Source organism: Penicillium citrinum (assembly GCF_028827155.1).
Source record: "Penicillium citrinum strain IBT 23319 chromosome Unknown utg000003l:1.0-4596430.0:1.0-4598250.0, whole genome shotgun sequence".
NCBI lineage: Eukaryota > Fungi > Ascomycota > Eurotiomycetes > Eurotiales > Aspergillaceae > Penicillium > Penicillium citrinum.
This window is the reverse complement of record NW_026622688.1, coordinates 3,862,583-3,884,605: the sequence shown is the minus strand read 5'-3', so window position 1 is coordinate 3,884,605 and position 22,023 is coordinate 3,862,583. Positions and strand designations below refer to the sequence as shown.

The 22,023-nt window shown below is 48.0% G+C and overlaps 9 protein-coding genes across 9 annotated transcripts; 5 read left to right on the top strand and 4 right to left on the bottom strand.

Moving 5' to 3' along the window:
• Positions 1–208: 208 nt before the first annotated feature.
• N7469_004691 (Rab family GTPase) lies at positions 209–1,140 on the top strand (the record flags this gene model as incomplete). The annotated part of the gene is made up of 5 exons (XM_056643611.1): positions 209–229; positions 280–292; positions 423–812; positions 874–954; positions 1,016–1,140. The coding sequence occupies 5 exons, from the start codon at positions 209–211 to the stop codon at positions 1,138–1,140; spliced, it is 630 nt and encodes a 209-aa protein (XP_056503023.1).
• A 968-nt stretch (positions 1,141–2,108) lies between these two features.
• On the bottom strand, positions 2,109–4,005 carry N7469_004690 (putative ATP-dependent Clp protease; the record flags this gene model as incomplete). Its single annotated transcript, XM_056643610.1, has 2 exons — positions 2,109–3,499; positions 3,561–4,005. 2 exons carry the CDS (start codon positions 4,003–4,005, stop codon positions 2,109–2,111), a joined length of 1,836 nt encoding a protein of 611 aa, XP_056503022.1.
• An 870-nt stretch (positions 4,006–4,875) lies between these two features.
• N7469_004689 (FAD-dependent oxidoreductase) lies at positions 4,876–6,702 on the top strand (the record flags this gene model as incomplete). Its single annotated transcript, XM_056643609.1, has 2 exons — positions 4,876–5,655; positions 5,710–6,702. The coding sequence occupies 2 exons, from the start codon at positions 4,876–4,878 to the stop codon at positions 6,700–6,702; spliced, it is 1,773 nt and encodes a 590-aa protein (XP_056503021.1).
• Positions 6,703–7,200: 498 nt separating this feature from the next.
• N7469_004688 (FAM207/SLX9 family protein) lies at positions 7,201–7,713 on the bottom strand (the record flags this gene model as incomplete). Its single annotated transcript, XM_056643608.1, has 1 exon — positions 7,201–7,713. The coding sequence occupies one exon, from the start codon at positions 7,711–7,713 to the stop codon at positions 7,201–7,203; it is 513 nt and encodes a 170-aa protein (XP_056503020.1).
• Positions 7,714–8,303: 590 nt separating this feature from the next.
• Positions 8,304–10,021, top strand: N7469_004687 (glycerol-3-phosphate dehydrogenase family protein; the record flags this gene model as incomplete). Its single annotated transcript, XM_056643607.1, has 3 exons — positions 8,304–8,365; positions 8,616–9,727; positions 9,933–10,021. 3 exons carry the CDS (start codon positions 8,304–8,306, stop codon positions 10,019–10,021), a joined length of 1,263 nt encoding a protein of 420 aa, XP_056503019.1.
• Positions 10,022–10,373: 352 nt separating this feature from the next.
• Positions 10,374–10,655, bottom strand: N7469_004686 (uncharacterized protein; the record flags this gene model as incomplete). The annotated part of the gene is made up of 1 exon (XM_056643606.1): positions 10,374–10,655. The coding sequence occupies one exon, from the start codon at positions 10,653–10,655 to the stop codon at positions 10,374–10,376; it is 282 nt and encodes a 93-aa protein (XP_056503018.1).
• Position 10,656: 1 nt separating this feature from the next.
• On the top strand, positions 10,657–15,396 carry N7469_004685 (putative glycogen debranching enzyme Gdb1; the record flags this gene model as incomplete). The annotated part of the gene is made up of 3 exons (XM_056643605.1): positions 10,657–10,874; positions 10,946–15,263; positions 15,328–15,396. The coding sequence occupies 3 exons, from the start codon at positions 10,657–10,659 to the stop codon at positions 15,394–15,396; spliced, it is 4,605 nt and encodes a 1,534-aa protein (XP_056503017.1).
• Positions 15,397–15,905: 509 nt separating this feature from the next.
• Positions 15,906–17,409, bottom strand: N7469_004684 (uncharacterized protein; the record flags this gene model as incomplete). Its single annotated transcript, XM_056643604.1, has 4 exons — positions 15,906–16,871; positions 16,930–17,022; positions 17,098–17,223; positions 17,293–17,409. 4 exons carry the CDS (start codon positions 17,407–17,409, stop codon positions 15,906–15,908), a joined length of 1,302 nt encoding a protein of 433 aa, XP_056503016.1.
• Positions 17,410–18,274: 865 nt separating this feature from the next.
• N7469_004683 (putative DUF221 domain protein) lies at positions 18,275–21,005 on the top strand (the record flags this gene model as incomplete). Its single annotated transcript, XM_056643603.1, has 5 exons — positions 18,275–18,445; positions 18,504–18,668; positions 18,739–18,850; positions 18,900–19,940; positions 20,008–21,005. The coding sequence occupies 5 exons, from the start codon at positions 18,275–18,277 to the stop codon at positions 21,003–21,005; spliced, it is 2,487 nt and encodes an 828-aa protein (XP_056503015.1).
• Between the last annotated feature and the right edge of the window lie 1,018 nt (positions 21,006–22,023).

The window sequence follows — 22,023 nt, the reverse complement described above, 5'->3', positions numbered from 1 at the left end:
AAGAGAGATAAAATGAACCTAAACCAAAATATCTGAAGGATGTCGGTATATGATCTTGACGCGGCAACAACTTCAGTCACGTGCTAGGGAGGCGCTCCACGGTCCACCCTGGAGGCATCACCCTCTCTCCCTATCGCTGCCGTTAAACCCCCCCCCTCGTTGTTTTTTCTTTCTTCTCTCCCCACGTCTTTCTTTCCCTCATCTCAAAATGGCCAACGACGAATACGATGTAAGTATTTTGATCGGTCTGTTATATGTTCTAGCTAACTTGTGTTCTAGTTTCTCTTCAAAGGTAATGTTGTCTGTCTCGTGCGGTCGCCGCAACTCCTCCGCTCCGCCACTTTGTGTCCTCCGAATGAACACCTCCCATAAACTCCTGTGGTGAATGCACTATAAATCAGTATATTGACGTTTGAAAATAGTGGTGTTGATTGGAGACTCCGGTGTCGGTAAATCCAACCTGTTGAGTCGATTCACTCGCAACGAATTCAACCTGGACTCTAAGTCCACTATCGGCGTGGAGTTTGCGACTCGCTCGATCCAGGTAGACTCGAAGACAATCAAGGCACAGATCTGGGATACTGCTGGCCAGGAGCGCTACCGCGCAATCACTTCTGCCTACTACCGTGGCGCTGTCGGTGCCCTTCTTGTCTATGATATCAGCAAGCACCAGACCTACGAGAATGTCAACCGGTGGTTGAAGGAACTGCGGGATCACGCCGACTCTAACATCGTCATTATGCTCGTCGGTAACAAGAGTGATTTGAGGCACCTGCGTGCGGTCCCCACCGACGAGGCCAAGCAGTTTGCCAGTACGTTACCGTTTGCCCCTGGAGAAATTGCCATTGTGAATTGGCGGCTGACGCTCAATAGGCGAGAACAACCTTTCTTTCATCGAAACCTCCGCTCTTGACGCCAGCAACGTCGAACTTGCTTTCCAAAACATTCTCACAGGTAATTTATTCGGCGCATGAGAACGACGTTACCACAGGCAGCGTACTAACTCGGCGGGCAGAAATCTACCGCATCGTCTCTAGCAAGGCCCTTGAGCCTGGAGAATCGACTTTAAACCAGCCCGGCCAAGGCCGCACGATCGACTTCACCCCGCAGGAAAATGACCAGAAGCAGGGATGCTGCTAGACGGTTCGGGAGGTCATTACCGATCGCAACGACTCTTCTTTTACATCGTGATTTTGAAATGGCCGGGGTCTTTGATGGAGTCTGTAATTTGACGTGAAGATGAATGCACAGGCGGGATCTGAGTAGAAGATATGGGAAGATGGAATTCTCAACCCAGAAATCTCCTCAGATGGTCGGAGTCTTGCGTTTCCTCTGCTTCTTCCTTTTTGTGTCTCTGTTTAGTTACTCTGTGTGGTCCCCGACGAAATTGATGCTTCTACCAGACCTTATACCGCGTCTTTTTTTGCTTCTCCTATTTGCTCTGCGGTCTTTGCTTGTTGCAATGATTTCGGTTGGGCGTCATTCGGGGCTACGTGATTTTGTACCCTTTGGAAAAACCAGTATATTCGAATTCCCCCTTTACAATAAAAACTCCCACCTGTATAGACAGCCACCTGTCAAATAGTATTCCGTACTACTCTTGTAATGATCTTTGTGGTCCAGATCCTGCCACGACGCTTCGGGCCCACCTGCAGCTCCACTTGATGAATGTTCTTCTCCGCTAGTTAAGGGGCGGCCTAGAGCCAGGATTCAACGTGACCTTTCGATGCTTAATCTAGGGAATTCAAAATGAAATTGGATCTAGAGTGTACCACGCTCTACAATAGTATTGTTGTATTCCAAGGGCGAACCAGTCATTAGCACCTGCTCCTATATACAGAGGGCCAACAGCCTGTTGGCAGCAGTAGAACTAGTTACAGTAATATTTTACTAATGTACTTGTTACAATTGTCATGAGGAACGGAAGGCACTCGTTAGTTAGTAGATCAGGAATCGTACGGGCCATCAAAGTAGATTGAGGTGCGAGGGTCTTGGGGAGCTTCATAAATGATATGCGTAAATTCTGAACATAAAATCCAGGTAGTATTTACAAGACCGCATGCCGCCTGATGAATCAACTTGAACGACAGAACGATGTTACCAATAGATCAACCATGAGCCCGCTTCCGATATTCCTGAAAATTGGTTGCATGTTTCGTGCCATCATCACTAGCCAAGTTCTCTTTCTTCTCTTTGCCCTTCTTATCAGGATGAGTCTTCTCTTCCCATTCGCTTTCTTCGGCAGAGATCATTGCGTGGAACTTGCCACCTTGGCCCCGAGCGAGATAGATTGGTTTCTCTTTACGGTCTGCCACTGCTTCGGTCACGAGAACAAATTTCACACTAGAGCCAGGGGCTTCAAACATCGCGTCACTGAGAATGGTTTCCATCTCCGTCCTTAAGGCTCTTGCCCCTGTCCCCATTGTGAAACCGTTTGCCGCAATCCTGTGCAATGCGGGCGTTGTGAAACGCAATTCTATCCCAGAAAGCGAGAAAAGGGTAGTGTACTGTGCTAGTAAGGAGTTGCGGGGTTCAGTCAAGATGCGTAGAAGCAAGGGTTGCGTTAATGTCGATAATGCGGCGGTGACCGGAATTCGCCCAATAAGCTCTGGGATAAAGCCATAAGTTTGCAAGTCCGTGGGGTTCACGAGGTCTAATGCGTTGAAATAGTTCGGTTCATTGCCTGGTCCAGGAGGTGCAGAGGTGAAAAATGGGAGATGTTTCTTGTAGAGCGCTTCCTCTTCGGATCCAGGGGTGATCGGAATAGGCTCTGTTGGGGAGGATGCTGACGGGCCTGACTGGTCGCTCGAGCTTGTTGCTGCTCGAACAGGCTGACCAAACCCTATTGAACCTTTGGATATCCGATCCATGACCACTTTATGCAGACCCATAAATGCACCAGAAAATATAAACAGAATGTTGTCTGTGCGAACATTGTAAACCTCCCCTTTGGCTGCTTGGTTGTTATGTGGCGGGAAAGGCGTATTCCCCAAAGGACTGTTGGACGGATAGGAGTTTGGCGGGCTGGCCGAACGAGTATTCTTTTCTGATTTTGCCTGGACCTGGATAGTGGTACCTTCGATGATCTTCAAAAGTGCCTGTTGCACTCCTTCACCACCAACATCTTTTCCGTGACTGACTTTAGCGGAGGCAATTTTATCGATCTCGTCTAGAACAATGATCCCACGCTCGGCTTGTTCCACGTCATAGTTCGCAGCAGCCAGCAGCCGGTGGACACACGTTTCAGCGTCCTCGCCAATGTAGCCAGCCTGTGTAAATGGAGTGCAGTCGGAGATGCTAAAAGGGACAGAGAGAACTCGTGCGAGTGTTTTAGCCATCAGTGTTTTACCAACGCCCGATGGACCAAGAAGTAATATATTTGACTTCTCTATTTGTAGTGGCGAATTATCGACGAGCTCAGCTTGGTTTAAAGGAGTTACTTGTCGGGATTTGGGGGTAGACGGAATACCAACGGCAGACTGCTGTCCAGGAAATTCGTCTAGATAGCAAGAGGATGTCAGACATGGAGGATCTCTCAAGCATATTGGCGAGGGACATACCTTCCAATGGGTGACTCTCGAAAGCCTCCCGACGTTGACGCTTTGCTTGAAGCTCTTCCGCTTCTTCTTCGCGCCTTTGCAAGTCTTGGACCCTCTGGTAATGGTTATAAACGGCCACACTCAATACCTTTTTTGCGCGATCCTGTCCCACGACAAATTGATCGAGATACTGCTTCAGGACCTTGGGAGTAATACGCGGGGCGCCAAAGGCCGGCGTCGATGCTAACGGCCCGGTTGTTGGCAGACCGGGCTCATAACTACCGGTAAATGGCTGACCTGTAAAGTCAGACCTATTAAATTGTGAACCCGTTGGGAAACTTGTCGAAGAGCTGGTGAGGAGACGTCTTTGGCCGAGGGATGAGAGTATGGGCCGACATCGGTGTGATGGCATAGCTTGTCGATACATGCAGGCTAACGCCTGACGGTGCGGGGGCCGCCTCAGCATGGCCTGAAGATGATGAAACAAATACAAAGGCAAGGATGAGGAAGAAGGATTATGTGAGTACTATAGTTGGAGACGTCTCTCGGGGACGAAGCGATGGGATCAGATAGGGAGCTTTCCCCGCAGGTGATCTTATCGGCTGAGTCACGGGCGGATAGTCGTGCCTGCCCACTCGGCATGTTCGGCGCAGACTCCGCCAAAGACAAAAAAAGAAGGTGCGGTGAAGGCTTGATTCTTTCCCCTTGAAGATACCGTATCGCCGTGAATTTGGCTTGGGAGACTACTATGCAAAGCATGGACAAAATCGAGCTAAGTTCTTTATTCCCACGATTCCATTCTCCAGCACCGTGCATTGCGCAAGGCCCCCCTATCTCATTTGCTGGGAATGATCCACTGTGGAATAATATTATAGAGCTAGTCATATCCATGCCGCGATATTACTTGGCATTAACTGCGGTTATCGACTTAATCATTCTTTCGTGCGATGGCAATGTTTGGATATTTCTAAGGTAAGTTTCTAGAACCCCTCTATCATATTTCCAAGTTGGGTCAATTCCGCGAGATATGCTAATTGGTTGGGCGCTGATGTCATCTTGTCCACTTTTATGATCTGCACTTAAACTCTTAGGGTCAGCATGTCCCATTCCGGTAATCTCGTATTATTGTGCCCGTAGAGCAAAGCCCAGACGTATGAAAAGGCAGTATGAGGCTCGTGTTCATGAACACTGCCCAGCTGGCGGAGCACTGCCTTCATAGCAAATCCAATATAAATACTAGTACTTCTATCCTTGAAGGCGAGTTTAGGACTGTGACTATCAGCTCAATCCATTTACAAAGGTTGTTTTCTTCTTTTCCCTAAAAAAGACCGACAAGATGAAATTCCTCCTACTTGCCCTTTTTTGTTACACTGCTATAGCAGCACCGCAGTCTAGTCATTGTCGATGTCGACCACACGATGACTGTTGGCCGTCGGAACATAAATGGTCTAAACTAAACCATACTGTTCAAGGCAACTTGGTCGCCATAGAACCTGCTGCATCAGTCTGTCATGGATCAAAATATGACTCCAAGGCATGCAATGCAACGACTGATCTCTGGGCAGATTCTGTCTGGCGTTCAGCCCAACCAGGTGCAGTCCAAAACCAGATGTGGGAGGCCTGGCCTGAACATCATGAATCATGCTATATTGAATCTCCTCGAAACAGCAAATGTGCACAGGGCCGCATCTCTTTGTATTCAGTTAAGGCGCAGACCACCTCTCATATTCAGCAGGCAGTCAGGTTTGCAAAGTCCAACAACCTCAGGCTTGCTATCAAGAATACAGGCCATGATTTTCTGGGTCGTTCGACAGCTCCTGAGTCTCTCCAGATTTTGACGCATGAGATGAAGAGTATCAAAGTCGTTGATAACTTCACTCCTAAAGGTGCACCACTTGGCAAGAGTGAAGGCCACGCTGTGACCATGGCGGCTGGCGTGCAGTTGCCCGAGCTATACCTTGCAGTTGCAGAGCACAACAGGACGGTAGTTGGAGGGTCTTCTCATACTGTTGGTGCCGCTGGAGGGTACATACAAGGTGGTGGACACAGTCCATTTGGTGCATGGAAGGGTCTGGGCTCAGATAATGCGCTCGAATTCGAGGTTGTCACTGCCGAGGTAAGTAGATCTAGACTTCGCAGATGTTGGACAGAAATACTGACCTTCACTTAGGGGACCGTGGTTGTTGCGAACTCGTATCAAAACTCGGATCTCTTCTGGGCTTTACGAGGAGGTGGTGGAGGAACGTTTGGTATTGTGACCAGCGTCACAGTTCGAACACACCCTGAAGCACCGGTCATTGCCTACAATCTCAATATCACTACCTCGGGCAACAATCCTCGGTTCTGGAACGCTTTCAGTGCTTTCCATGCAGCTCTTCCTTCACTCAATGATGCGGGTGGCTCGGGATACTATTTTGGAATTCCAAATTTGCCATACGGTCAAAATACCACCGTTTCTGCCCTTACATCTTTGCTTCTGTTTCCACAGAAGACGGACGTGAAAGAGATTATCGAATTGTATGAGCCACTGGCGAAAAGGCTCAGGCAAATCAACGGCATCAAAATTGAAGCCGCACCAATTGCCCTCCCAAGTGTTAACTCGACAATCTTCGAAATTCTGCTTTCCGGATCGGACGCCGATAGTACTGGGGGCGTAAGTGCGCTGCTTGCTTCGCGTTTATATTCCAAGGATTTGATGCTGTCAGAGAATGGCCCCGATCGACTGGCGAAGGCATGGAAGAGCATCGGTTGGAGCCCGTTTTCCTCATTCATTGGACACGTGGTTGCCGGTCCAGCTGTCGCTGCAAACAAGAATATTCACAGCGCTGTCAATCCAGCATGGCGGAAGACGGTCTCCCACCTGCTTTTTTCCCGGAGCTGGGAGGCGAATGCGACTTTAGCGCAGCAAAGTGCCATCATCAAGAACATGACTGAGGTCGAAATCCCAATCCTGAGGTCTGTCGAAGGCGAGGACCAGATGGGTGCGTACCTGAATGAGGCGAACCCATATGAGCCTGGGTTCCAAAAGTCATTTTGGGGGGCAAACTATCCTCGTCTATACGAGATCAAGCAGAAGTGGGATCCGGAGGGCTTGTTCATCTCTCGCAAGGGTGTTGGCAGTGAGGACTGGGATGATGCTGGCATGTGCAAGTTGAAGAACTAAGTGTACTTTAGATTTGAGCCAAGCTTCGGTTCACATAATCACTTTACCTCACTCAAGAATAGAATTGACAAGTATTTTACTGCAAGCTCAATAGATGATAGATAATAATTTGGTTTGAATTCTGATAATATTTGATACACTCTAGGCGGCAAGACTAAGTAGCTTCTTAATAAAGCTAGACAGCCAGATTATCTGCCACCAGATACAAGTTCGACATATTGGCCGACATATCATAAGCGGTTCGTCCTATGTACATGCTGTAGATGTTGTGATGCTGCTGAAACCCTTGTGAGGTGGGCTTTGATCACTAAATCACCTCTCTGACCGACAAGTGACCGGGTCTTCCCGTCTCCTCATGCATTGTGGTCCACTTAGTAGTATCTTAGCGGGGTGCTGCTAGGGTCTTGGATATCGTGAAAATTTGTTCCGACGGGAGAGGATTATCGTTGATTGTCGTAGCCAGGCTCGGCGGCTGCACAGATTCTTCAGTGACGAATTTCATGACTGATTCGTTTTGAAAACTGGTTGTTGTTCCATTGTCTGTGAGATGAAATTCCGCAAAGCTGACCATCGGTTTGCTGTGGGATTGGCATCGGTAGTGGTAGTGGTGGTGGTGGTTGTCTCAGCTGGTGGTCCTGATTGTGATGGTAGAGCGGACATTTGTGCCATGTTTCTCGCAAATCGATCTCTCTCAATCTTCTCCAACTTCTCCCTCCGCTTCATAGCACCAGGTTTGTGACGAAGAGTATTTTGTTTGATGACATTCACTTGACTGACGGCATCATGGGAATCATCGGCGGCATCTGGTAGAGCATCGGCGAGGGATTCGAGATTGGCAACCAATTTTTTCGAGGCACGTCGACGTTTCGGAGTTTTAGTGGAATTCTTTGCAATTTTGGACATAAGCGTGGCATGTCTGATCTGCCGCTTGTCTCTTTTGCTGGTTCGAAAATCATCCCCAAATGGACCAGACTGGGTAGGTCTGCCCGCGGACTTTGCCTTTGCCTTCATGGTTTATCTTTCTTTTTGACGAGAAAGAACCGGATAAAAGAAGTTGGAGCCGGGCAGGAAGGTGGAGCAGCATATGAGCGGAGCGGGTTCATATTCCCATGTGAGGATCAGCACTGAAAATTGAGCGGCAACAACGTGACCGCCTACCTAATTGACTCACCCCGGGCGGATCTCCCCCGAGGGGCATCGGATTCTTCTGAGAAGATTGCCGGACGATGTTGTCGCTGTGACGTGAGTTCGATCCACATTGTCGGGTGAACCCCCCTGGCTTTTTCTCCCGGTGACATCAGAAATAACGCTCCCTCCATCGCTGGATCCATATCCCGATCTCAAGTACCTATTTGTCCCTATCCTCATTGGAGGGCCTGCCTTGCATGTTCTCCTCCATGCGCCTTTCCCGCCTGTATCTTTTTGGTTACAGGTCCACGCTGCCTCGGTCGCCGCTAGCCACCCGGTTCCAGACTGCAAATTTCCCCCGGTTGCCCCCGTTGCCATCGCCATTGTCGTCGGCTTCCCTAGCGCCCTTTAAATCTGCACCCCCCGCCACACTTTCCCCGTGCAGATCATTTTCCTCGGCATCACTATCCAACATGGGTTCACTCGCTCCGTATCAGCGCAAGCACAAGGTCACTGTTGTTGGCTCCGGCAACTGGTATGTTTGATGTTTGATGTTTGATGTTTATGTTTATGTTTTATGTTCAACTTCAATGTCGTTTTCTTTTGTTATCGTCACAATCATCTCCTATCTATTCCCTCTGTTCTTCTCCTTGAGCCAGCATATCTCTTGGAGAGAGGAAGAGAGGAAGGGACGGCCAAATGGTCCGGTCCAATGTTGAGCTGAAAGCAGACTTCTTACGCCACCGTTGGGATCGTTGAGGCTAATGTTGGGATCTCACTCGCAGGGGTTGTGCTATTGCCAAGATTGTCGCCGAGAATGCTGCCAGCAACTCCGATCTCTTTGAGGAGAAGGTAGAGATGTGGGTGTTCGAGGAGAACGTTGAGATTCCAAAGGACTCGCCTCACTACGACCCCGCCAACTCTGGGCCCCAGCCATTGACCCAGATCATCAACCGTGCTCACGAGAATGTTAAGTATCTACCTGGCGTTAAGTTGCCTGCCAATCTGCACGCCAACCCGTCCCTGGAGGACGCGGTGAAGGACAGCACAATCCTCGTTTTCAACCTTCCTCACCAATTTATCGTCAAGACCTGTGAATCCATCAAGGGTAAGATCTTGCCTTACGCTCGTGGTATCTCTTGTATCAAGGGTGTCGATGTCCACGAGCATGGTGTCAATCTGTTCTCCGAGACCATCGGCAGGACTCTTGGTATCTATTGTGGTGCTCTGTCTGGCGCCAATATCGCCAACGAGGTGGCCAGAGAGAAGTGGTCTGAGACCACCGTCGCCTATGACCCCCCTCACCTTGACTCTAAGGCTCCCTCGCCTTCGGGCTCTCAAGTAAACCTTGTTGAGTTTGAGCACAAGGATGTCTCCGGCAACTTGTCCAATGTCAAGCTCCAGGCTCTGCCCACGGAATTCCCGCCCGTCGATCACGGCGTCCTCAAGTCTCTCTTCCACCGTCCTTACTTCCACGTTCGTGTCGTGAGCGACGTCGCTGGTGTTTCCATCAGTGGTGCTCTGAAGAACATTGTCGCGCTGGCCGCTGGCTTCGTTGTCGGTATGGGCTGGGGTGACAATGCCAAGGCTGCCGTGATGCGTGTTGGTCTGATGGAGATGGTCAAGTTCGGTGACAAGTTCTTCGGAGCCACCATTGACCAACGTACCTTTACTGATGAGAGTGCTGGTGTTGCCGATCTGATTACTAGCTCCAGCGCTGGTCGCAACTTCCGTTGCGCCAAGCTCAGTGTTGAGCGCAACCAATCCATTGAGCAGATCGAGAAGGACGAGCTTAACGGTCAGTCGCTGCAAGGCACCCTGACCGCCTACGAGGTGAACAGCTTCTTGAAGAATCAGGGCCAGGAGGACGACTTCCCCCTGTTCACTGCTGTCTACCGTAAGTTATTTATTTTTCTTCCCCTTCTCCTTGCGATTTGTCTTATAAAATAGTTTCATCTGCTTACACTTATCATCAGGTATCCTGAAAGGAACCATGCAGGTTTCTGAGCTTCCTTCTTACATTGAGCGGTAAATGCTTTCTGATGGCGTCCCTTTATTTCCTGTTCGTGTTTGATTAAAATTGTTTTTTCTCTTTTTTATAGCCCCCCCGGTGAATCGTGTCCCGACTTCTACTGCCAATTCTGATCAGGATGGTGAGAGTGATGGTGCTCGGTATGGTGCTCGGCTTTGATTACGCGATATTTTCGGGATTGGGTTTAAGCATGGCTATGGCTCTTTGGATAGAATTACGACTGTACCTACGCATTGATACGAATTGGATATTACCCTTATGTCTATAGAATTGAGAATTCTCTGATACTTTCTCCTAACTCCTTTTTCTATTTTTTCCCTCTGTTCTATGATACTATTTCCGGTACTGCCAGAACTAAGGTTTGCGGTCAAGGACTAAAAATCTCCTGTTCGCCAGTTAAAACTAGTTTAATTATGTTCCTTGAAATTCTAAAGGTCATAGTTGTGATATCATGCTGTGAGCTTGTTAATCGTGAACTAGTATTTAGTTCACTGCCAACTGTCAAAGCTCTTCAAGCCTCGACTCGGCGATTTAAATAAACCTGGCTAGGGCCCAGATGCATGATGTCACCCCGTAGTACTAGCGCGGCAGCAGCTGGTGAGGGGGAAACGCCCAGTTCCCTCTTTTCCTCTTCAACATCTAGAACTCGGCCTATTCCCAGGCCATTCGCTCGTTGAAAACCTTTCACCTCCTCAAGAGGTAGTACATAGGCAGCACTTCCTGGCTGTTTTGTGGTGTGTCGCTTCGGCTGCCAGCTCCAGTCTCGATTGTCGCCGGATTCGACCACGATCATCATGGTCCCCTCACGTCAGGTCTATCTTCTACCATTAAAGGATGATGGCTCACCAGATGTTCCTGGAGGATATATTTATCTTCCTCCGCCCACCAATGGCGGCTACGTACTGCGATTCATCATCGAAGGAACCAGCTCCATCTGCCGACATGGAAGTCTGTGGGTCAACCTTCCAGAAGAAGGGAAGGACTTTGATCGCCAGTCATTCCGCGAGTTCAGGTAGAGAACCTCTTGTTCCCCCAGGGTCTTCATGGAGGATGTAGGAGAGCAGTTTTACTGATCCAGCGTAGTCTGAAGCCCAACTTCAACCAGAACATCCAAATCGATATCCCAGTGACTAGCCCGGGCGCTTTTGCCTACTACACCACGTTCTATCCACTGCCGGAGTTCTCAGTCGAAGCTGTGCCAACCCCAGAGCCTACTCAAACTCCAATTCATTACATAGACGTATCACCTAATCTGACTCTCCGCGGCAAAGATCTACCTCTCAATGCACTTTCTATCTTCTCGGTCATCTCCAAATTCATGGGAGAGTATCCGACCGACTGGGATAAGCATCTTCATGGAATTAGCCAACGCAATTACAACATGGTGCACTTCACACCCTTGATGGAACGTGGTGCATCGAATTCTCCGTATAGTATCTTCGATCAATTGACTTTTGATCCTGCCTTTTTCCCCAATGGGGAATCCGATGTGGCATCGCTTGTTTCCCGCATGGAGAAAGAATATGGCCTTTTGACCTTGACAGATGTTGTTTGGAACCACACGGCTCACAACAGTAAATGGCTGGAGGAACATCCGGAGGCCGGATATAGCGTGGAGACTGCTCCTTGGCTAGAATCTGCTCTCGAGTTGGATACCGCCCTGTTGAAGTTCAGTGGTGATCTAGAGAGTCTCGGACTACCCACGGAGTTCAAATGCACCGAAGACCTTGTGAAAGTGATGAATGCTCTCCGCAAGCAGGTTATCGATGGAATTCGTCTATGGGAATTTTATGCTATCGACGTTAAGGCTGATGCTAAGAAGATCGTAGACGCCTGGACTACTGGAGATGTGGATAAATCTAGTCTGGAGCATCCTAACGTGCAAATGTTCAAAGATCTGTCACCTAGTGAGCAGACGCTGACGGTTCGTGAACTTGGAATTCCTGATTCAAATAGGGTCTTGGGACGATTCGGTCGATCTGTGAAGGCCTCATTCGGTGCTGCAGTACTCACCGTACTGCATGGCGAGTACACCCAAGATGGCTCGAACCTTGGGGATGTCGAGGCCTCACTCTCTAAGCTTCTGGATGCTGTCAACATACCACTCTACGAAGAGTATGATACAGACGTCGCTTCTATCATGGACCAGCTATTCAACCGCATCAAATATTTGCGTATCGATGATCATGGGCCAAAACTAGGACGTGTTCACAAAGAAAGCCCTCTCATCGAAGCCTACTTCACACGTCTTCCCGAAAATGAGGTTACCAAGAAGCACAACCCTAAAGCTCTTGCCTTGGTCAATAACGGATGGATCTGGAATGCGGACGCGATGCGCGATAATGCCGGACCAGATTCAAAAGCCTACCTTCGCCGCGAAGTCATTGTCTGGGGTGACTGCGTTAAGCTACGCTATGGCAGCTCACCCAAAGATAACCCCTTCCTGTGGGATTTCATGACTCGGTATACACAGCTTATGGCTAAGTACTTTGGTGGCTTCCGAATTGACAACTGCCACTCGACTCCCCTCGTAGTGGCTGAGTACCTTCTCGATAAGGCTCGTAAGGTCCGTCCAGACCTGACTGTCTTTGCCGAGCTATTCACAGGCTCCGAGGAGGCCGATTATGTTTTCGTCAAACGACTTGGCATCAATGCCCTCATCCGAGAGGCCATGCAAGCCTGGAGTACAGAGGAACTGAGCCGTCTGGTTCACCGTCATGGAGGTCGCCCAATTGGTAGTTTTGATGTTGACTTGCCATCTGCTGGTAGTTCTCACGCAATCGCGTCCGCAAAAGGTGGGGCTACGGATGAGAAGATTACTCATATCCGGCCTTTGCCTGTACAAGCACTCTTCATGGATTGCACTCATGATAATGAAGTACCGGCCCAAAAACGAGATGCCAGGGATACCCTTCCCAATGCCGCCCTTGTTGCCATGTGCGCATCCGCTATTGGGAGTGTCATGGGGTATGATGAAATATATCCCAAACTAGTCGACTTGGTCCATGAGTCCCGAAAATACTCTTCTTCATTTTCTGAAAGCCAGGATCTCAAAGCTGGGGCAGGTGAAGGTGGTATTGGAGGTGTCAAGAAGATTCTGAATGACCTTCACACAAAGATGGGCGTGGAAGGCTATGACGAGACTCATATCCATCATGACGGAGAATTTATCACTGTTCATCGTGTTCATCCTAAGACGCGCAAGGGAATTTTCCTCATCGCGCATACAGCATTCCCAGGCAATGACAGTGGGGCTATCTTAGATCCAACTAACATCAGTGGCACTCGAGTCAAGCATTTAGGATCGTGGGTTCTGGATGTAGACGCATCTGATGGTGCTAGGTCTAGTGCCCTGGCTGATGGGAAGGAACTGAAAGGTCTTCCTAGTCATACACGCGACATTGAAGCTACCACTATCGAGGGCAATCAAGAAGTTGTAACCGTGACGGTGTCGAAGGCTCTGGTGCCTGGATCCATCGCCCTTTTTGAGACCTGGATCCCGACTGCCGAATATGCAGAGGGCCTTGACAACTTTGTTTCCAGTGGCGCTGATGAAGCATTTTCAGAGCTCAGCTTGGTTGATTTGAACTTTGCTTTGTATCGCTGTGAAGCCGAAGAAAGAGATTCAAGCAATGGCCAAGACGGTGTCTACAATATTCCCAAGCATGGCCCGCTTGTCTATGCTGGCTTGCAGGGTTGGTGGAGCGTCCTTGAAGATATAATCAAATACAACCAGCTCGGCCATCCACTTTGTGATCATCTCCGAGAAGGTCAATGGGCTCTCGATTTTGTTGTTCAGCGGATGGAGAAAGTCGCAACCAAGGAAGGTCATGCAGCCCTTCATAAGCCAGCCGCTTGGTTGAAGGAAAAGTTTGATGCCGTGCGTGGGTTGCCGAATTTCTTGCTCCCTCGTTATTTTGCCATAATATTGCAGGTTGCATACAATGCTGCCTGGAAGAGTGGCATTCACAAGTTCGGAGATCTTGTTCGACATGGCCAGGAGTTCGTTCATCAACTTGCTATGGTCAGTGTTCAGCAAACCGGGTTTGTCAACTCTGCCTCTCTGTGGCCTACTAAGCAAGTCCCGAGTTTGGCTGCTGGCTTGCCCCATTTTGCAGTCGACTGGGCCCGCTGCTGGGGTAGAGATGTCTTCATATCTATTCGTGGCCTATTCCTTTGCACGGGACGTTTCGATGACGCAAAGGAGCACATTTTAGCTTTTGCTAGTGTTCTCAAGCATGGCATGATTCCCAATCTCCTCGGTAGTGGCAAATTGCCGCGGTACAATTCGCGAGATTCGGTGTGGTTCTTCCTACAAGCTATCCAGGATTACACGAACATGGTCCCCGATGGAATCAATCTTTTGCAAGAAAAGGTCCCCAGGCGATTCCTCCCTTACGATGATACATGGTTCCCGTTTGATGATCCTCGCGCTTATTCGCAGACTCCCACCGTCCTGGAGGTTATTCAAGAAGTCTTCCAACGCCATGCCCACGGCATGTCATTCCGTGAATATAATGCTGGTTCCGATCTCGATATGCAAATGAAGCCTGAAGGTTTCCAGATTGATATCAAGGTAGACTGGGATACCGGAATTATCTTCGGGGGTAGCCAGAACAACTGTGGTACATGGCAAGACAAAATGGGAGAGAGTGAAAAGGCCGGTAACAAGGGTGTACCTGGCACTCCACGTGATGGTGCCTCAATTGAGATCACGGGTCTATCATACAGTGCGCTCTCATGGGTTGCCAAATTGAACGAAAGAAATGTTTATCCCCACGCGGGAGTCGACCTTGGTGACGGCAAATCCATTACCTTTGCTGAATGGGCAAAGAAAATCAAGGCAAACTTCGAGCGATGCTACTTCATCCCAGTGAACCCAGATCAAGACAGTCAGTATGATGTTGATCCCAGCATTGTCAACCGACGAGGAATATACAAGGATCTTTACAAGTCCGGAAAGCCTTATGAAGACTACCAGCTTCGAGCTAACTTCCCAATTGCAATGGCCGTTGCACCTGATCTTTTCACGCCCGAGAAAGCCTTGACTGCTCTTTCAATTGCCGATTCTGCTATCGTTGGACCGGTTGGAATGGCCACCTTGGATCCCTCAGATCTAAACTACCGTCCTTATTACAACAACTCCGAGGACTCTACCGACTTTGCTACCTCAAAGGGGCGCAATTACCACCAAGGTCCGGAGTGGGTCTGGCAGCGTGGATATTTCCTACGTGCTCTCTTACACTTCGATCTCACGCGTCGTAAGACAGCCGAAGAGCGTATTGAATCTTTCCAGCAGGTCACTCGGCGCCTCGATGGCTGCAAGAAGGCATTGCGGGAGAGTCCTTGGAAGGGATTAACCGAGCTGACGAACAAGAATGGGGAGTATTGCGGTGATTCGGTAAGTTTTTGAAACCCTCTTGCTTCTTTATTTTCTATCAAATTCTAATTGTGAGCAACAACAGTCGCCAACTCAGGCCTGGTCCGCTGGGTGTCTGCTCGATCTCTATTACGATGCCTCCAAGCTTTCCTAGACATTCTGACCATAGTTTCACACAAGTTCACGTACTAGCAGCATTACCAACGCATTGTTTTTTTTTTTTACTGAGTCGTCATATTCCACCAGTATTTGCCCTGCTAATTCGCTTTCCAAAGACCCCTTGCTTGTTACCATGTATCCCTCGTATCTCTCGAAATAACTGTATCATAAGCATCGTGACGTATTCTACGTAATAATACTCCATGTTAAGGGTACACGCTGCCCTAAAAACGATCGACTTTCCGAACTCAACCGGGCTGGTCTACTCCTCGCCCTGAGCAGCCCGCATTAACATTTATTTACTTCGCCCGCATATTTTACAGGGCTTTAAACGTAGGTAGGAACCATAAGAATCTATATATTAGGTCGTACTCTCTACTGTAAGTTATACAAACCTTTGTACAACTTATTTCTGTATCTGGAAAGGAATATATGTTCCATCAGCCCATGCGACAACAGTTTGAAGTGAAAAAACCTTCGAGGAAATTTCCCCTGTCATTTAAATCATGTCGCCGCTATCCCGGCTGGCTCGCACAAAGACGATAAAGATGAGGGCAGCTCTCTGATCGCTGTATCGATAGCAGAAATCCACTTTTCGGCCTCGTCAAAACTTTGAGCTCTGAAAATGTGCTGAGTGGTGGTATGGAAAGGATTCACGAAATTCCTCTTGGAGACATTCACGCCTTGGACACTGAAGTTGGCATTATCCACAGGATTGACGGAGCAATCTGCTAAGTATAAGGATATCTCTGGGATCGATTGCTGATGGGGCTCATCTTGAGAATCAAAATAATGCAAGTAACCTGCTCGCGTAACCACACAATGGCCATGTTTCGGTATACCACGGGACTGGTATCCTAAATCACCTTCCATGATTGGTTTCGTTGCTCGATGATCCATATTCGGAAATGTTGAATAAACCGACGATCTCCGAAGAGCTTCAGGATTCAGTAGTGCTGCATTCTTTCGTTCCACGAAACTGAGCCATTCCAAATCCGGGTGTATAAGCTGTGCTGTACCCAAAATATCGCCATACATTGCATGCTGATGATCGAATTGGCTCTCCATAAATTGGAATAGTTTAGCTAAAACAGACTGCACCGATTGTAAAATATGCATTTCGAACCACAGAAAAGATTCCTGGATCTCTTGGTTTTCCTGTCTATCGACTTTTTCTTTCATTGCTTGATCGACTAATCGGCTGTCGACGCCCCGGCGGACTAGGTAGGGATCGTAGGACTGCTCGATCTTTTTACCAGTGCTAGCATCATAGGACTGGGTGGTTTTAACCAGAAAATTGATATGTTGCTGCGTTGCGAACGATGCTTTCTTGACTAAATTTTGGCCCTTGGATTTGTCAACTTTCAGTTGTTTTGCCTTTGATTTGATTTCTTTAAGGAGATGCCGTAGTATAGGCAAGACGCTCGCGTTCAAATTTTCCTCGGCCGCAGCATACGCTTTCACGAATTCCTTGGGAATATAGTTAGTTTAAGATAGCATTCATGGAGCTATAAATTTTGCGATATACCTTCGTGTTGAAGTATATAGTTTCAAAAAGACCAGCCACTCCATCTTTGCTTGCTTGGAAATGGAGGCCCTCCTTAAGTGGATAGTTCACGTTCTAATGCTCAGGCAATTAGTTCCATATATTTTCCAAAATAAAAAAAAGGTTTGTTGATTGTGAAGATATACCTACCTTCAGAATATTATCATATTCTCTTGACTGGGATCTTTGCGCTCTCGCAGTTGCAGAGATATAAGAACAGAGATATTCACATACGTGCTTCCACGCATCGAGGCGTTCGAGGAGAATTTCGAGAGTCTAGATTGAGCATCAACTAGTTACCACTTGTTATGATGGAGATTGTGATAGCCCCAAAGTCACTCTTACCTCGCCACTATCGCACCCCAAAATCATCTCTTCGTCCCTTGAGCGATTGCGTACAATATCATCGCCGAGTGCTTGTAGCTGTTGATTGTGCTCGTCTGGAACTATGATAGCCGACATAGCTAAAGAGGTGTGACTGATAATTCAATGTGTCATTTGATTATTCGGTCCGTCCCGTAGAGTCAAATCTGTTTTGATTTTGCATAACTTAGATTGTCTGGAATTTCCATAAGTACAAGCTCAGGTCGATCTCGTCCTGATATATAGTGTATATCGAATATATCCTCTGGAACGGTCAGTACGGGATCGTATCGGCCGCTTCTTAATAATGCGTGAGTCATGACTCCGTGGCGTCTTGATAGTTCTTCGGTTCGTGCGTAATTTTTAATACTAGCACATGCTTTCTTACATAGTATTAATCCGTGTGCTGATTTGACTAAGCTCGAATTTCGGCTAGGTCTACGAAGGCAACATTTGGCTATAACAATCTGAAGGCGACAAAGAGGCCAAAATTTGGAAAGTTAAGATGTATGATTATATGACTTGGCGTATGAAAATTACGAGGGGATCGAATCTACGAACTAGACACCTCTGTGGCGGTTCCTTACTTAGTTCATGAGCTCATCATGCACGCCACTTTGGGGCGGAGTGCCACAGGTCATTCCTAATGGATTCAGCTTTTTCAGACATGAGAGTGTCTAGATTGTTGGAGATCTCAGCAAATGTTGATCTGAGGAGTGAAGTTGGATATTGTCATATTGTACTTCTTACTGTACTTAGTATTTACCACAGTATGTGGACTCACCGAGTTTGTATACAACGAATAGCCCCACAGGTATATAATCTGACCAATGATAATTTACCTGCAGATCAGGTGTGGATGACTCAGCAAATCGTCATCGAACAAAACAAAGGAGCTTTCGGAGGTTCTCTCATCCTCACATGTCTTGCAGATTGAAAACACGAAAGACTCGCGAAGACAACGATGTCTTTATCGGTGTCAGCAGCTGATGCGCTGCTGACTGTTGCTAAGGATGGGCCGAGCAATGGCCATGGGGAAAGAAGATGGGGAGATCAGACCCATGAGCAGCGCGACCTGTATACGCAGTTTGTGATCAGTTCTGCGCTTGGTCTAGGAGCCTTCATAACATTCTGTGTATGTGGTTGAAATCTCGTAGCGTATCGATCTCCCTCTAAATAACGGTCGACTTTAGGTGCTTCGTCCTAAATGGAACGGGCTATATGCAGCACGCAGACGGCAACGAGGAGCTGCTTCGCATCTACCGGAACTACCAGACAGCTTTTTTGGATGGATCCCAGTATTATATCGCATCACAGACGAAGAAGTGCTATACTCAGCGGGGATGGATGCATATGTCGTGAGTTGATCTACCTATTCGAAGCACTACATTGGTTGGGGATTTTGTGCTAATGCGAATCGATGCTTAGTTTCTATCTTTCTTCAAATTTGCTCTTCGCTTCCTGCTCGCCGTCTTCGTCTTCGCAGTTGCCATAATCCTGCCCATACATTACAAGTATATCGGGAAGAATGGAGTGCCTGGTTGGGACAATGTCAATCCCCCCCGGCAATGATACCACCAGCGTCGTAGGAGAATTCATGAAGGACAACGACAAGCAAAAGACAGACTGGACATATCTTTGGATCTATGTCATATTCACCTACATCTTCAGTGGCATGGCGGTATACTTCTTGCTTCAGGAAACGAACAAAATCATTGAAACTCGGCAAACTTATCTCGGCAACCAAACCAGCACAACTGATCGGACCATTCGCCTTTCGGGTATCCCGCGTGATATGGCGTCGGAAAATAGCATCAAGGAGTTTGTCGAGGGGTTGAAAGTTGGGAGAGTGGAAGCTGTTACACTGTGCCGAAAATGGCGGGAATTAGACGATCTCATTGATAAAAGAATGGAGATCGTCAGAGGGTTAGAGCGCGCCTGGACGCAACATATGGGATACAAGCGCCCACGAGTCGATGACAGCACGCTTCCTCTTACGCGCCAGCCGCCATACGCCACTCATGCGAGTCTGCCCCTAGAAGAAGACCACGAGCAATCTTCATTGCTACCCAGCAATGAGCGCGAACACATCTCGGCGTATCGTAATGAACGCCCCAGAGTTCGTGTTTGGTATGGTCCACTGAAACTGCGATACCGGTCGATTGATGCAATCGATTACTATGAAGAACAATTACGAAAAACCGACGAGCAAATCGAAACTGCCAGGGAGAAAGATTACGTTCCGACTGAGATCGCCTTTGTGACAATGGAATCTATTGCAGCTTCTCAGATGCTTGTCCAGACAATCCTTGATCCTCATCCGATGCAAATGTTTGCACGACTCGCCCCAGCTCCGGCTGATGTTGTCTGGAAGAATACTTACCTCTCGCGCGCGCGCCGCATGTGTCAGTCGTGGCTCATTACCCTTCTCATCGGATTTCTCACAATTTTCTGGTCATTCCTCTTGCTTCCGATTGCGGGTTTACTGGAGCTAGATACTCTCCACAAAGTAATTCCGCAACTTGCGGAATTTTTGTCCGAGCATCCTCTTTTGCAATCCCTTGTCCAGACAGGTTTGCCGACTCTGTCGTTCTCTCTGTTGACTGTTGCTGTTCCCTATGTATACGAATGTGAGTATCTATTGGTGCTTGGGGGAAACAAAAACTATGAGGGCAATGAATACTAATTGCATTACAGGGCTCTCTCATCAACAAGGAATGATGTCGCGAGGGGATGTTGAGCTATCTCTAATCTCGAAGAACTTCTTCTTTACTTTCTTCAACATGTTCCTCATCTTCACGGTATTCGGTGCTGCTAGTGGTTTTTATAGCTTCTGGGAAAACGTACGAGATGCTTTCAAGGACACCACAATGATTGCATTGGCTCTTGCCAATTCTCTGGAAGGTTTGGCACCATTCTACATCAATCTCTTGATTCTACAAGGACTTGGACTATTTCCGTTCCGTCTCCTCGAATTCGGCAGTGTTGCTTTGTATCCACTGAACTTCCTTCGAGCTCGAACACCCCGAGAGTTCGCAGAATTGTCAACACCGCCACAATTCAGTTATGGGTTCTCAATTCCGCAAACTATCTTGATCTTGATCATCTGTGTGGTTTATAGTGTGTTCCCTGCTTCGTGGCTGATATGTCTGTTTGGTCTGGTCTATTTCTTCATCGGTCAGTTCATCTATAAGTACCAGCTTCTCTACGCCATGGACCATCAGCAACACTCCACAGGCCGTGCATGGCCAATGATCTGCAATCGAGTCTTTGTGGGATTGGTAGTTTACCAACTTGCCATGATCGGTGTATTGGCACTGCGTAAGGATATCACTCGCCCTCTGCTGCTTCTCCCTCTCTTGGGCTTTACGGTTTGGTTCAGCTACTGGTTCGGTCGGAATTATGAGCCTCTTATGAAATTTATTGCGTTGAAGAGCATCGATCGCAATCTGCCTGGCGGCGGAGATGTTTCTCCCTCGCCATCGACAACATTCTCACCGCCATCAGGCTTAGACCGTGATGCACTGCCTATCCGAATAGGCGGGCGTGAGCTTGAATTGCGATTGAAGAAATACGTCAACCCAAGTCTTATTGTGCCACTTCACGGTGCCTGGCTCCCGGGACGGAACCCTGCCCAGGGCAACGGAGCGCCGCTGTTCGAGGCACACCAGACCCAGAATGATATTAATCCCTGAGACTTGTCGGCTTTCTTCCGTGGAAGATAATGTTACCGAAATGCCTCCTCTTTCCCCTCTTTTTTCTTCACTCCTTATTCTAATCATTCATGATGATATATGACCTTGATACCACTCATGCCTGTTTTTTATCTTGTACCAAAGAACATCCATCCCTCGCTCGACAGCACTTAGATACCATCCAGTCATGTCATTCATCTTATCTGTTATCTCTCGGTGCATAATGTTCTTCATCATGGGGCGACAGCCCTATCGTTCCTTACTACAGAACTATTTATTCGGTGCTAATCTGACACTCGCATGTTGAATTTCGGACTCTGCTGCTATTTCAGCTTTACACTATGCGCTGTTTTTTCCTTTCACTACATACCCACTATCAAGTAGAGTTAACTACGTACAATCCAATATCAATGACCTTGACACGTATGAGCATTCCATCTAAATTCTAGATTGTTCATAGCACCTGCCAGTGCTGCCTGGCAGGTGGGATATTTGGCACATTGACCTCTTCGGTTATACACGAGCACATTCTTCCTTTCGTTTCAGCTTTCCCGTGGCAAACGTGGCAGTGGCAAAGCCGAGGCTGTGAAACTTCATTCCCAGCTGACTTTATCCATATGATCTGATCAATCTTGCCCCGGCGTTCTATGAGAATATGCGCATTGCCTTGATTTGTACTAGTTGGGGCCATACGAATGACTTGCTGATGGATCAACACATACATCATAATACTGTACTTTGGTGTACACGGTAATAGCAGGCCATGGGATCATGTTAGGGCTGGAATGTGTCGGCTGTTCCACGTAAGGATCCATCCCGACGGCCATCCTCCATCCATGGAGATGACCGTGATGGTTAAGAGTATACTTGATCAACTTCATGATTTTCCAAAGGAACCCTTCTATCTAGGTATTGTGAAGCAATCTCAAGATACAGTAGTAGTCTCCCGCTTTCGGCGGACCCGAAAATATCAGGGGTTATATCGGTGTATAACTACTACTAATAGGCACTACATGAA